The 15,890-nt window shown below is 38.6% G+C and overlaps 1 protein-coding gene across 1 annotated transcript in view; it reads left to right on the forward strand.

Moving 5' to 3' along the window:
• LATS1 (large tumor suppressor kinase 1) overlaps positions 1 to 15,890 on the forward strand; it is a 51,655-nt gene that overhangs the window by 13,334 nt on the left and 22,431 nt on the right. The window contains exons 2-3 of the mRNA XM_032407676.1: positions 8,405 to 8,878; positions 14,916 to 15,063. Of these exons, the coding sequence (XP_032263567.1) occupies positions 8,537 to 8,878; positions 14,916 to 15,063 (490 nt within the window). The 5' untranslated portion in view covers positions 8,405 to 8,536. The remainder of the gene's footprint in view (positions 1 to 8,404; positions 8,879 to 14,915; positions 15,064 to 15,890) is intronic.

Below are 15,890 nucleotides of genomic sequence, written 5' to 3' on the forward strand. Positions count from 1 at the left end.
GTATGTGAAGATAGTCTCTGGCACAAGGATTTATCAAGAGCAATTAGATAAAGATATGCCACATTTCCTCCATTCCATCATTATTGAAATCAGATGGTATTCATTACCTTTTGAAACAAACATTTACACGTAATGTTTCAGGGTGCCTGGGTGGCACAGTCACATGAGCGTCTGACCCTTGGTTTTAGCTCAGGTCATGATCTCAGGGTCCTGAGATCAAGCCCCACATTGGGCTCTGTGCTCAGCATGGAGTCGGCTTGAGATTCTCTCTCTCCGCCTGTCCCTCCTGCTTGTGCTTTCTCTCCCTCTCTAAAATAAATAAATAAAATCTTAAAAAAAAAAAAAAAGATAAATGTAATCTCTCTGTTATTTCCCCTGAAAAGCTAATGTTGAAATGATGTTGTTGCATGGAATTAATGGTTCCTTTAAATTAAAGAAATCCTGTGTGTTCTTTGTGTGTTTTGTATTTGTGTAAGAATAATCTGCAGCAGAACCATTTCAAGATCCAGAGCACTATAGTCATTTCCTTTCTTTTTTAGTTGTTAACTTTCTGTTTTGGAAAATTTCAAGCACATACAAAAGTAAGGGGGATAGTATGACGAACTTTCATGTGCCCATCACCCAGCTACAGCAGTCATCAGCTACGTTTGTCTCATCTGTGTCTCCACTTCACCGCAAAACCCAATTACAAATAAGTAAATAAAATTCCAGACGTCATATTTTAAAATAAATTCCAGACATCATATTTTATTCATATTTCAACATGTAGATGAAAGAGATAAGCATAAACTAATTTTTCATTTATTTTAACTTAAAACACATTATTACACATATACCAGACCTCAGTCGTTTCTGGACCATTCTATACTCAGATGTTAACACTGTTAGAAATTACATCATTCAAGTACAGAGTTATAGAATACAGGATTAGAATGACTGGCCCAGCATTTTCCTCTTCTTTCCTTTCCTTTCCTTTTCTTAATTTTATTTATTTGAGAGAGTGAGCAAGTGAGAGAGAATGAGCAGGGGGAGGAGCAGAGGGAGAGGGAGAGGTGGACTCCCCACTGAGCAGGGAGCCCGATATGGGGCTCGATGCGGGGCTTGATCCAGGGACTCCTGGATCATGACCTGAGCCAAAGGCAGACGCTTAACCAACTGAGCCACTCAGGTGCCCCTGGCCCAGCATTTTCTAAAATATATTCCATAGAAATGAATCTCATGAAATGATCGGAAGGAAAAAAGTTCTTTGGTCAGGTAAGTTTGGGCAACACAGCATTCTCTTCTTATAAATTCATGTATTATATAAAAATGATGTCATATTTTGTGATCCCATTTTGGTTTTTTTGGTTTTTTTTTTTAAGATTTTATTTATTAATTTAAGAGAGAGAGCACAAGTGGGAGAGAGGGACAAAAGGAGAGGGAGAAGCAGACTCCCTGCTGAGCAGGGAGCCCAACATGGGGCTTGATCCCAGGACCCTGGAATCATGCCCTGAGCCAAAGGCAGACACTTACCCCACTGAGCCACCCAGGCTCCCCTGATCTCATTCTTTTTTATGGCTGAGTAATAGTACGTTTTGTGTGTGTGTGTGTATGTGTGTGTATATATATATATATATATGTATACACCACATCATCCTTATCCAATCGTCTGTCATTGGACACCTAGGTTGCTTCCATATCTTGGTTATGATAAATAATGCTGCAATAAACATTGGGATGCATATATCTTTTTTTTTTTTTAAAGATTTTATTTATTTATTTGACAGAGACACAATGAGAGAGGGAACACAAGCAGGGGGAGTGGGAGAGGGAGAAGCAGGCTTCCCGCAGAGCAGGGAGCCCGATGTGGGGCTCAATCCCAGTACCCTGGGATCATGATCTGAGCCGAAGGCAGACACTTAACGACTGAGCCACCCGGGCGCCCCTGTATATATCTTTTTTAATTAGGGTTCTCGTTTTCTTTGGGTAAATACTCAGTAATGGAACTACTGGGTTGTATGGTATTTCTATTTTTTATTTTCTAAGGAGCATCTATACTGTTTTCCACCGTGGTTGCACCAATGTACATTTCCACCAGCAGGGTACTAGGGTTCCTTTTTCCCACATCCTCATCAACGTTATTTCTTGTTTTTTGATTCTAGCCATTCTGGCAGGTATAAGGTGATAGCTTCTTGTGGTTTTGGTTTGCATTTCCCTGATGATTAGTGATGTTGAGCATCTTTTCATGTATCTGTTGTCCATTTGTATGTCTTCTTTGGAAAAATGTCTAGAATATGCAGTATTAATAGTGATTGTATTACTTTCCTGCAACTTACATGACAAATCACTACACATGAGGACTTAAAAAGCATACATTTATTCTCTTAAAGTTCTGGAGGCCAGAAATCCAAAATCAGTATCACTGGCCCAAAATCAAGGTGCTGACAAGGCCACTCTCCTCCAAGAGGCTCTAGGAGAAAATCCGTTCCTTGCCATTTTGGCTGCTGGCATTCCTTGCTTCTGACCACATCACTTCAGTCTCTGTCCCCTCGGACACATTGCCTCTTCCCCTTCTGTGTGTATCCTATCTCCCCCTTCTCAGAAGAACACTTGTAATTGTGTGCACTGCTTACCTGAATAATCCATGATAATTTCTCCATCTCAAAATCCTTAATGACATCTGCAAAGTCCCTTTTTCCAAATAAGATAACATTTACAGATTCTAGGGATTAGGAAGTAAATATCTTTTAGGATGCCATTATTCAGGCTACTGAAGTGATTCTTACTGTTGAGGGAGGTGAATTATGAGGGACTTCTACTTTACATTATATAATATTTAAGTTTTTCAATAAGGATGCATTTTTGTATAATTAGACAAAACTAAGATTATAGTTTTTTAAGAGTAAAAAGAAGGGATAAATCACTTGCATTTATTAGTTCAGCAGATATTTTTGCACTGCTTACTGTTTACCAGGCTCTGTGTTAGGAATGGAAGCAAATGTTGTGTATTGACAGAGAAAAGCAAGTTATGCTTATTTTGTTAATTTTTATCTTCTCTGTCAAGGAGAATGATACTGGAAGTGGTAAAATACTAATAGTAAAATGGTACTAAACTTGGAGTTGAAACCCAAAATAAGTGACTTAGTAATGGAATGCTTAGATGCTATGAATGAAATATAACTCAGATATTGAGAGAACTGACACATGACATTGCATAACCACTATTGTTAATCCTTGATTGCAGAGAAATGATAGGTTGCGGAACAGGAAATGGAAAATATTTTCACTTTCAGGAAGGGCACGAGGGGAATTCTGTAAATTTTAGACTGGTGAGCTAAATGTGAAACCTAAAAAATTTCATTAGTAGGCTATTAATATTTTGGGAAGGCTTAGGGGAAAACTGCTTATCATTAGGGACCAGCTTTCTTCATAAAAGCATAAGATGTGTCCATCTTTATTTCATTTATGAAGTAGTTATCAGTAGATTGGGTTATGTTGTAGACAGAATATGTGTAATTTTCAGCAGTACAATGACAGAGTTCATCATTTTTGTTTTTAAAAAATGAAATACGTGCTGCTTGTTAAGTAGAATTGGATTGATCATAATTAACTAAGAACTGGGCGCCTGGGTGGCTCAGTTGGTTAAGCGACTGCCTTCGGCTCAGGTCATGATCCTGGAGTCCCGGGATCGAGTTCCGCATCGGGCTCCCTGCTCGGCAGGGAGTCTGCTTCTCCCTCTGACCCTCCCCCCTCTCATGTGCTCTCTCTGTCTCATTCTCTCTCTCTCAAATAAATAAATAAAATCTTTAAAAAAAAAAAAAAAAAATAATTAACTAAGAACTGATTACTGAGGCAAAGTCATCACGAAACTGCCTCTGATAGTCTGTTTCAGGACTTCATCCTTTTTCAGGCCTGCTGCAGACAGTTGTTTATGTGTATGTATAATTAACATCCATAAGTGTAATTTTTAAAAATAGAAGAGTGTTTGGTTTTTTGTTTGTGGGTTTTTTTGTTTGTGAGAAGGAAGAGTGGTGGAGAGGGGAGCAAAGGGAGAGGGAGAGAGAGAATCTTAAGCAGGTTCCATGCCCAGCACAGAGCCTGACATGGGGCTCAATTTTATGACCCTGAGATTGTGACCTGAGCCGAAATCAAGAGTCGAACGCTTAACTGACTGAGCCACCCAGGAGCCCCCCAAAAGTGTTTATTTTTAACAGCTATAAGATATAATTTATATACCATAAAATTTACTCATTTAAAGTATACAATTCAGGGGCGCCTGGGTGGCTCAGTCATTAAGTGTCTGCCTTCGGCTCAGGTCATGATCCCAGGGTCCTGGGATTGAGTCCCGCATCGGGCTCCCTGCTCAGCAGGAAGCCTGCTTCTCCCTCTCCCACTCCCCCTGCTTGTGTTCCCTCTCTCACTGTGTCTCTGTCAAATAAATAAATAAAAAAATAAATAAAGTATACAATTCAGTGGTTGTTCAGGGTTCATTTCCAGAGCTATACAACCATAATAATAATCTAATTTTAAAATAGAAAATGGCTTTATTTTATCTGTAGTGTTTTGAAACTTGCCCTTTTTGCTTAAGAATGTGTTATGAGGGGGTACCTGGGTGACTCAGTTGGTTAAGCGTCTGCCTCCAGCTCAGGTCATGATCCCGGGGTCCTGTAATTGAGCCCCCCATCGAACTCCCTGCTCAGCGCAGAGCCTGCTTCTCCCTCTCCCTCTGCTGCTCCCCATGCTTGTGTTCTCTCTCCGTCAAGTAAATAAATAAAATCTATAAAAAAAGAAAAAAAAAGAATGTGTTATGGGTATCTATTCTTGTCAGTACATTTAGATAGAATTGCATCATTCTTTTTAACATCTGCTTCATCACATATAGATGTACTGTCAATTGCTCAATTACTGATGAGCATCTAGACTGATAATCATGTTTTGCCGTTATAAATGGTGTTGCAAGGAGCATCCTTCATCTTCGAACCCTTGTGTTCCTTTAGTTGTATTGCACTGTTCCTCATAATCCTTATTCAAGCCTTAAGGTAAACCTTGTTATTCCAACCATTTTATGCCTCAGGAGACAGTTTTTGAGAGAAATAAATACCTAAGTTCACATTGCTAAAATTAACAGAACAGGTACTTGAATAATTTTTTTGTTTTTCTCTTACTTTCTGGCACCTCTAGGATTTTGACAAACTAGAGCATTATCCAGAAGAGTATGGCTAGAATTAGGAACATTTAGGGGTACCTGGGTGACTCAGTCAGTTAAGCGTCTAACTCTTGTGTTTGGCTCAGGTCATGGTCTCAGGGTTATGAGATCAAGCCCCCCACCCCCAATAGGGCTCCAGCTTCAGATTCTCTTCCTGTCTCCCTCCCTCTGCCCCTCCCCAAGTCATGCTTGCTCTGTCTCTCAAATAAATAAATCTTTAAAGGAACTGGGGTTGTTTAGGAGACACGTGTATTTCATTTGTCAACATATACATTTATTGAGGGCTCACTATGTGTCAGTCTCTGATAGCATTGAACAGACAGTGGTTATGAGACAAATAACGTCTTCTGTTCTCATGGAGCTTTTATGTCAGTGAGGGAAGATTGACAATTAACAACTAAACAATTACGATAATTTTAGATAGTAGTAAGTACTATTAAGAAAGTAAAACAGGGTAATTAGGTGACCAGTCATTGAGAGCTATTGAGGAGGTAACATAAGGCTGAGACCTAAATGACTAGGAGGATGTATTTATATTTGCCTGTAGACCTTTTTATGTAACATGAATGGTGATTACATTTATAAGAATAGTTATGGGGCACCTGGCTGGCTCAGTCGATCTTTTTTTTCTTTTTTTTTTTTAGAGAGAAAGAGAGAGAGCATGTGCGTGCTGGGAGAGGGACGGAGGGAGAGAGAGAGAATCCCGAGCAGGCTCCATGCCCAGCGCAGAGCTGAACACAGGGCTCAATCTCACGACCCTGAGAGATAATGACGTGAGCCGAAATCAAGAGTCAGAGACTTAACCGACTGAGCCACCCAGGCGCCCTGAGCTTGTGACTCATGATCTAGGGGTTGTAAGTTCGAACTCCACATTGGTGTAGAGATTACTTAAAAAAATATAATAGAAATAGGCTCCTAGTAGATGATAATTAGCAATGTTTCACATCCCAGTGGTACCACTTACAAACTGTTTTTCCCAAACTCTCTGAACCTGTTTCCTCATGTACAAAGCAGAGATAGTAAACCTTCTTCACAGGGCTGTTAGGATAGTTAGATAAGGATGTAGGCAAAATTATTTATTACCGGCCCATGTACTGAGCGGGATTTCACGATGCTCCATGGAAAGAAATTATTTATTACCTCTCAGCATGTACTGAGCGGGATTTCACGATGCTCCATGGAAAGAAAACATCTTTAACACTTGCTGCAGGTCACAAGTAGAATGGCTTTCTTGCATTAGTGATTTCCCTATCAGTGAGGATATTTAAGTAGACTTTAGGTGACTGTTCTTCTAGTATGTTTTTTTTTCCCAGTTTTTTTTTTAATTTAAATTCAGTTAATTAACATATGTATTATTGATTTCAGAGGTAGAGGTCTGTGATTCATCAGTCTTATATAATACCCAGTGCTCATTACATCACATGCCCTCCTTAATGTCCGTCACCCAGTTACCACATCCCACACTACCTCCATCCCCTCCAGCAACCCTCAGTTTGTTTCCTATGATTGAGAGTCCCTTATGGTTTGTCTCCCTCTCTGGTTTCTTTTTTGTTTGTTTGTTTGTTTTAAGATTATTTATTTATTTATTTATTTGACAGAGAGAGACACAGCGAGAGAGGGAACACAAGCCGGGGGAGTGGGAGAGGGAGAAGCAGGCTTCCTGCCGAGCAGGGAGCCCGATGTGGGGCTCAATCCCAGGACCCTGGGATCATGACCTGAGCCGAAGGCAGACACCTAACGACTGAGCCACCCAGGCGCCCCCCTCTCTGGTTTCATCTTGTTTTATTTTTTCCTCTCTTCCCCTGTGATCCTCTGTTTTGTTTCTCAAATTCTGCATATCAGTGAGATCATATAATTGTCTTTCTCTGATTGACCTATTTCGCTTAGCATAATACCCTCTAGTTCCATCCACGTCATTGCAAATTCTAGTGTGTTTTAAAAGACATTCATGCATTAAGTGAGGCATAAGACAAGTTGTCCACAGACATCCTTTCCCTGTCCTGTCATTAATAAACTTAGAGTCCCAGTCCACAGTTGGTGAAATAAGCTCAAGCATCTGTTTTTTAAAGCATAAAGGTATCTTCTGGACTAGTGGTTTAAAAACCTTTCTAAAGCAACAGTACTGTTTCTTCTAAAGAAATCTTATACTTGAAGTCTAATTTTATTTTATTTTAAGATTTATTTATTTAGAGAGAGAGAGCATGAGTGGGAGGGGCAGAGGGAGAGAGAGAGAATCTCAAGCAGAACCCTGTGCTGAGCATGGATCCCAACACAGGGCTCGATCTCACAACCCTGAGATCATGACCTGAGTCTGAAACCAAGAGTCAAACGCTTAACCGACTGTGCCACCCAGGCGCCCCAAAGTCCAATTTTAAAATCTAGAATTGGAACTGCAAGGTGAAGTTAATGAGAGGCTGTCCATTGTATCATTCACTTGGTAATCCTTGTGTCTGTATACACTTTATATGCTTACTAAGCACTCCTTTTTTTCTTTAAGTTTTTAATTTATTTAAGTAATCTCTACACCCAACATGGGGCTTGAACTCATGACCCTAAGATCAAGAGTTGCATGGTCTTTGAGCCAGTGAGGCACCCCAGTTTACTAAGCACTCTTAAAATTATATTTTATCATAACCAGTACTTGATGTAATTTTATAGATTAGGAAATAGGCACAGAGAGGTTAACTAACTTTTCCTGGCTGTACAGTAATCTTTTTTTTTTTTTTAATTTTTTTTTTTTAAAGATTTTATTTATTTATTTGACAGAGAGAGACACAGAGAGAGAGGGAACACCAAGCAGGGGGAGTGGGAGAGGGAGAAGCAGGCTCCCCGCAGAGCAGGGAGCCCGATGTGGGGCTCAATCCCAGAACCCTGGGATCATGACCTAAGCCGAAGGCAGACACTTAACGACTGAGCCACCCAGGCGCCCCCCCCTCCTTTTTTTTTAAGATTTTATTTATTTGTTTGACAGAGACACAGCGAGAGAGGGAACACAAGCAGGGGGAGTGGGAGAGGGAGGAGGTTTCCCACAGAAAAGGACCCCGGGATCATGACCTGAGCCAAAGGCAGATGCTTAACGACTGAGCCACCCAGGTGCCCCATGTACAGTAATCCTCAATGGAGCCAGAACTATAACCCAGGTCTCTGCTCTGTTTTCCCTCAAACACATGGTACTACTTTATCAGTTAATCACTTTATGGCTTTTTTTTTCTTTTATAGGGTTAATTATTTAGATTGTAAAGAATTTCATCATTCCTGGGGACTTCTGCAAAGCATCTTTTTCAGTTTTGCTCAAGAGAAAGTTCTGGATCAAAGAAATCCTTTGTGTGGGTTATAAATATAGATGTTTTCATGAAGAGGAGTGAAAAGCCAGAAGGATATAGACAAATGAGGCCTAAGACCTTTCCTGCCAGTAACTACACTGGCAGTAGCCGGCAGATGTTGCAAGAAATTCGGGAATCCCTTAGAAATTTATCCAAACCATCAGATGCTGCTAAGGCTGAGCATAACATGAATAAAATGTCAGCTGAAGATCCTCGACAAGTCAGAAATCCACCCAAATTTGGGACGCATCATAAAGCCTTGCTGGAAATTCGAAACTCTCTGCAACCATTTGCGAATGAAACAAGTCGGAGTACTTCAGAAGTTAATCCACAAATGCTTCAAGACTTGCAAGCTGCTGGATTTGATGAGGTAGGAATTTTGAAAGACAAAAGAAGGGATTTTTCTTACTTACACTACATAAGACTATTTTGATAATCTCCTACCCAAATGTTTCCATTGAGAGAATTTAACTGTGTATACAAATTTGTATATTCTAATCAGCAAAGAATGTTGTCTACAATTCCATTAATTAGTAAAACAAAATAATTATTTCTTTAGTTTTCTCTGTGGTTTCTGGGATTTAAAAGGTCAAGTCATGAAGTCAGATGGAAGTGCAGTTGAAAGCTACAGGGGAGGACAGAGTAGGTAGGGAGGGAGGTCTCTGCTGTAGGAGCTCTGGGGAGCCAAGTGGCTGTGTGAAAATGACAGTTTATGAAGTTTAAGTTCATACTACAGAGAAAGAAGTAGAATCAGGATTTCATTTTTTTTTTTTTTTAAATCAGGATTTCATTAAGCAGCTATGTTCACATCATTCTCAGGCCCAAATCTCAAATTCACAAAAACGAAAAATTTACATGTTGCTCAGTCTGCTAGAATTTTGAAGTTTTATTGTAATGAAATTTTAGTTCATGTTAGTTATGCCAAATCTTTAATATTTACCTTTAAAATTCACATTGAGTTTTTCATTGCACATATATATATTTATAATCATATATGTTTAGATCTATAATGTTTAGATTATAAAATTTATTTTCCATGATAACATACTTTCTGTGAATATTTTAGGTGGCAGAGATCATTTTGGATACAAATTGCCATGGAAAATGTAACTAAATGTGAATGAGCAAGTGTTAATTAAGTTTTCCTTGAAATTATAGTAACTTTTTGTGCTTATAAAAATACCTATTTCCTGTTAAAAATTAAAAAGTGTAAGGAAAACACTGGAAATTATCTTTAGCTCTACTACATAAAGATAATTACCTTTAAAATTCTTTCATTATCGTTAATAATTTGGTGACCACATTTTCAGAGATCTCTACGGTTAAAATTCAGAACTTAAGTATGCATTATAGTAAAGGATTTGAAAAGGAAGATTTCAACCAAACTATAGAGAAAAAAGATGAGTCTTTTCTGGCGTACCCTGTTCATCCATTTGACTAACATTATTTCCTATCATTTTTATGTTAAGTGTTCTAAAAATAATTGGATTTGCACCTGAAAATATCGAGAGAGAAAAGAGGAGAGGACCTGTGATGTTTTCCTGGTTAGTAGTTGGAGGATTAAGGAAATGGCTTAACATGGAGTTTCTCCAGAGTACTTTCTTCCTAATCTCTTAGCCAGAAGGCAAAGAAAAATGAAAGGAATGAATCATAGTACCTGGATGGCTCAGTCTGTTAAGCGTCTGCCTTCAGCTCAGGTCATGATCCCAGGGTTCTGGGATCCAACCCTGCATCGAGCCCTGCAGGCCCCTTCTCCCCTCCCCTCCGCTCATACTCTCTCATGCTCTCTCTCAAATAAATAAATGAAATCTTAAAAAAAAAAAAAAAAAAGGAATGAGTCATTGACCTTATTCGTTCCCATTATATATTGCTAGGGAAAGAGAGTTTAAAAAAATCACATGGCTGTAAAGGCCCTTAAGTGGTATTATGTTATGTCAGGTAAGTCACCTCAATAGATACGTATTTCTGGAGCTCTTACTATGTGTGAACCCTTTGATCACTGTAGTGAGTCGTATACCAAACATGGTCTATTCCTTTAAGGTACTTAAAAATTCCTTGTAATGTAGACAGTTTTAAGAAATCTAAGCATTAGTCAATGCTCTGTTGTTTTTATTTTTAAGCATAATTGGCATATGATGTTACATTAGTTTCAGGTGTATAACATGTTGATTCCATGGTTCTATAGACAGCTCTGTACATTACACAGTGCTCACCACCATAAGTGTAGTCACCATCTGTCACCATACAATGTTATTACAATATTACTGAGTATATTCTGTGTGCTATACTTTCCATCTTCATGATTTACTTATAACTGGAACTTTGTACCTCTCAATACTCTTTATCTATTTTGCTCATCCCCCAAGCCACCTCCCCACTAGCAACCAACAGTTTTTTCTCTGTATTTAAGAGTATGGTTTTTTTGTTTGTTTGTATGTTCATTTGTTTCTTAGATTCCACATGTAAGTGAAATCATATGGTATTAGTCTTTCTCTGACTTACTTCACTTAGGTCAATGCCCTATTCTTTATCTCTTGGAAATAATAATAATGGCTTCTCATTACAAAGATACGTTAGCTTTATTACAATCACACATTTCACAGTTGTCACCTTATGACATTAATAACCCCTTAAGCAAGGTTGCTTTCCTAAAAGCATTTAGACATTTATCAATTCTCATTTGTCCAAATAATGAAGTTAGGGTATTATTTATCCCCACGGTGATATAAAGAATATGGCAATATTTACTTCTGTCTCCTTAAATCACTCATTCTAATAGCTTCTCATTATATTGCAGAATTTGTTTAAAATCCTAACTTGGTACTTTAAAATTTTTATCCAGGAGCGTCTGGGTGGTGCATTCGGTTAAGTGTCTAACTCTTGGCTTTGGCTCAGGTCACGATGTCAGGGTGGTGAGATCGAGCCCTCGTTGGGTTCTGCACTCTGTTGAGCCTGCTTGGGTTTCTCTCTCCCTCTCCCTCTGCTCCCCCCCCACCCACTTGTTTGCTTGCTGACTCACTCTCAAATAAATAGATCTTTAAAAATTTTTTTTTAAAATAAAATTTTTATCTAGTCTTCATTATTTTATCGTTTCATAAACCCTATCTATTCCTTTAGCTATGTCAGGTTCAAGGCAGTTGCAGTTTTTTGAGAATGTTTCTAGTAGCCTGTAAAAATTAAAACCTCAAGTATTTCAAGATTAGTTTCTTGGTAGGAATAAATGTTAAACAGAATTGATGGGTTCTTGGGGCACATAAGTCTACAATCAACGAGTGTATTTTTGCTGCTAAGCATGGAAAAAACCATAGTAATGTGGACACGATGTTTTCTTATCACATAAGACTTGGATTCCAAAGTTACTGATTTAAGGGTGCTCTTTTTCACACTGGCACCAACAGCCCCACCTACAGAACTTTGGTCGGTATTATTAACAGATGCCAGAAACAGTTTAACATAACAGCAATAATATTCAAAAATAAAAGCCAGCATATTAGTCACCAGCTGAAATTCTAGTGCATTTAACAAAAATATCGTTCCCATGGGGCGCCTGGGTGGCTCAGTTGGTTAAGCGACTGCCTTCGGCTCAGGTCATGATCCTGGAGTCCCAGGATCGAGTCCCACATCAGGCTCCCTGCTGAGCAGGGAGTCTGCTTCTCCCTCTGATCCTCCTCCCTCTCATGTTCTCTCTCTCTCATTCTTTCTCTCTCAAATAAATAAAATCTTTAAAAAAAAAAAAATATCGTTGGGGCGCCTGGGTGGCTCAGATGGTTAAGCGTCTGCCTTCAGCTTGGGTCATGATCCCAGGGTCCTGGGATCGAGCCCCACATCGGGCTCCTGGCTCAGCGAGGAGCCTGCTTCTCCCTCTCCCTCTGCCTCTCTCCCTGCTCATGCTTTCTCTCTCTCTCTCTCTCTCTATCTCTGTGTCTCAAATGAATAAATAAAATCTTTAAAAAAAAAAAAAATATCGTTCCCACAATATTGAAAAAGGATGGTGGGTGCCAGTTTTCTTACCAAGTGAGATGACACTGCTGTGTGATAGTAGCATCAATACAGTTCATTTGGCTTAACCAGTTTTAAAGTTAAGCCCTCCCTGTTGAATTTTAATTTGGAGTGATTTGAATTATTTTATTTCATTCATTCATTCATTTATTTTTATTTATTTATTTTTTATTTTCTATTTTTTTATTTTTTTAAAATATTTTATTTATTTATTTGACAGAGAGAGACACAGCGAGAGAGGGAACACAAGCAGGGGGAACGGGAGAGGGAGAAGCAGGCTTCCCGCTGAGCAGGGAGCCTGAAGCGGGGCTCGATCCCAGGACCCTGGGATCATGATCTGAGCCGAAGGCAGACACTTAACGACTGAGCCACCCAGGCGCCCCATTCATTTATTTTTAAAGATTTTATTTATTTGTTTGACAGAGAGAGAGCAAGAGTAGGAACACAAATGGGGAGTGGGAGAGGGAGAAGCAGGCTTCCCGCTGAGCAGGGAGCCCGATGCGGGGCTCGATCCGAGGACCCTGGGATCATGACCTGAGCCGAAGGCAGACGCTTAACGACTGAGCCACCCAGGTGCCCCTGAATTATTTTAAATTTGCACACAAAGTGAGACTTAATTCCTTTGTATCTCACTACAAACTTGCGGAAATCTGATTGGCATAAAATGTGATCACACTGGACTTTTTTATCAGTTAAGGATTGAGTTTGGTTGCTTTTAACAAAAATCCAAATAATAATGCTCTAAACAAAATAGTGACTCAGTTGGTCACTCTTAAAGTGGTCCACTCTTAAAGATGTCAGAACCTAGGACTCATGAATTTCTTGAATGTTCCTTCTTTGTGGCATCATGCTGTAGCACAGATGTGAGATCTGTCGTCTAGGAAACAGGATACAGGAAGTACTCGTACCTAAAGCAGGGATAGCAACATTTTTCCAGAAACCCTTGCTTTTCTTTCATTGCCAGAATTGTCATGTGGCCACTGTAGCTATAAGGAAGGATTCTTCCAACAAAATCAGTAGCTTTTTCTAGGAAAGGGAGAATGAATCTTGAATAGGCAGCAAGTCTCTGCCACAACCTTTTTTTTTTTTTTTTTTAAGGTTCTGTTTATTTGAGAGAGCAAGAGAGAGCACGAGCAGAGGGGAGGGGTAGAGGGAGAAAGACTCCTCGCTGAGCAGGGAACCTGCCAACACGGGGCTTGATCCCAGGACCCTGGGATCATAACCTGAGCCGGAGGCAGATGCTCAACCAACTGAGCCACCCAGGCGCCCCTGCCACAACCTTTTTTTTTTGTGGTTGGTCTCACCCTAGTCATTTCTTTAGGAGGATCATCTGTCAGTAGCCTGTTCACCCACTGGTCTTACTATTCCATTCCAATTTTAAAATATTGTTTGAAATACTAGCTCCTCTAGGGCAAGTAAATAGCTGCTTCTCTCTTGAAAAAAGCCTATCCGTATGCGTTCTGTATGTTAGTGTATGATTTATGTTTACATTTAAAGGGCAAGGAGCAGAGCAGGAGGACAACCCACATCTAATCTCTAGGCACTGTACTTATGTGCTTTTACATGTTTTCTTATTTAGGCCTCACATCAATTCTGTAAGTATATTGCAGATGAAGAAATTAAGCTCTAAAATGTTAAATAATCTGCCAGAGTTCACACAGTTCTAAAGTAAATAAATCTGCAATCACTGGAGTGTATTTTTGCTTCTAAGCATAAAAAACAAAAGCATAGTAATGGAACTCAAACTCACTTCTGTTTGATTCCAGATTCTCTGCTTTTTCATCATACCATGTAGCCTCCTAAAGTCATCAGATAATCATATACACTCTAAGTGTTTTTCTTATACCATTTGTCCTAGATTTATGTCCTTGTAAATAAGGTTCTCTGAAAATGTAAGCTCTAAGAGGATAGAAATCAGAACTACATAGCTCTTTTAGATAGAAATCTGATAGAAATCAGAACTACATAGCTTTTTTAGTAAACCCAGTGACAAAGGCGCTTTACTAAAATGTTTTAATGATACAAAAGAGTGGTTTCCAGTATTTTGACTGATACCGTTTTAACAATCTGATGGTCTCTTTGTTTGTATAAGGATGAAATAAAGAATGAGAAATAATCAGAGTTCTGTTGTTATGATTGTCCCCAGAAGCTAATCCTATAAGAAAAAAGTGATACGTTACATAAAGGTGAAAATATTAAAGAAATATTTGAGGAATTTGAGCGTTTGTTTTCTTTTTTACTTTGAGATTATATGGATGTTTATAGTAGTTTTACAAACAGGACATTAATATTATGGTTTGGGGCCCTGTGCTTCATAATTATGAATTTCTCTAGTGAAGCTCATAGTGCTCTTTCTCTCTTAATTATAAGGTTTAAACTTTGTTTCTTTTTTTTAAACTTCATATCAGGATATGGTTATACAAGCTCTTCAGAAAACTAATAACAGAAGTATAGAGGCAGCAATTGAATTCATTAGTAAAATGAGTTACCAAGATCCTCGCCGGGAACAGATGGCCGCAGCAGCTGCCAGACCTGTCAATGCCAGCTTGAAACCAGGTGATCAATCAGACTTTTTTTTCTCGTTTCTTATAGTATTGTTTTAAAATATTTATCTACGTCAACTCTTTAGTCTTAGAAATTGTTAAGAGCATCGCAGTAAGTGAAAGTCTAGTCAAGGTAATAGCATGATAGTGTTATACCAAAATGAATTTGAGGATGGGGCCCTTAAGGTTTCATAAGTAATTCTGATAAGCGGCTGCTGAGGTTGAAAACTACTTGATTGGTTATACTGAAGCTAAAATATTTCTTTTTTTACCACAGATACCATATTCAAACTATTCTTTTTTTTCTTTTTATAATCTTGTTTTATTATAAGAGTGAAAGTTGTTCATCACAGAATATTTAGAAAGTAAGTAAGGAAAAAGAAGACATCACTATAAATACCTACAAGATTTTGGTGTGTTTTGTTTCTCAGTCTTCTTTCCTGTGGAAAACCTGAGTGGGTTTACATGTGTATTTTGATTCTTACTGATTAAGCAAAAAAATGAGGTCATACTAAAACCTACTTGATTCACTTAATATACTGTGCATAACTTTCCTTGTTATTAAATGGTCTACAAAATAATTTTAGTAACTACATTTTGTTAGATTTATCACATACCTTATGTAACCAGTCTCTCTGACATTTGCCTTGTTTCTCTTTTTTGCCATTATAGACAGCATTGCAGTAAATCCTTTTGTACCTAAATCTTTGTACATTCCTGATGATTTTGTGAAGAAAATTTTCAAAGTCTTGCAAAAATTTAAGGTTTTTCTTAGATATTGCTGTCTAGAAAGGTATTCCCAACTTATATTCTCCTGATCAGTTTAATATAAGACTGCCT

This window comes from Phoca vitulina, unplaced genomic scaffold, assembly GCF_004348235.1.
Source record: "Phoca vitulina isolate PV1807 unplaced genomic scaffold, GSC_HSeal_1.0 scaffold9, whole genome shotgun sequence".
Taxonomy (NCBI): Eukaryota; Metazoa; Chordata; class Mammalia; order Carnivora; family Phocidae; genus Phoca; species Phoca vitulina.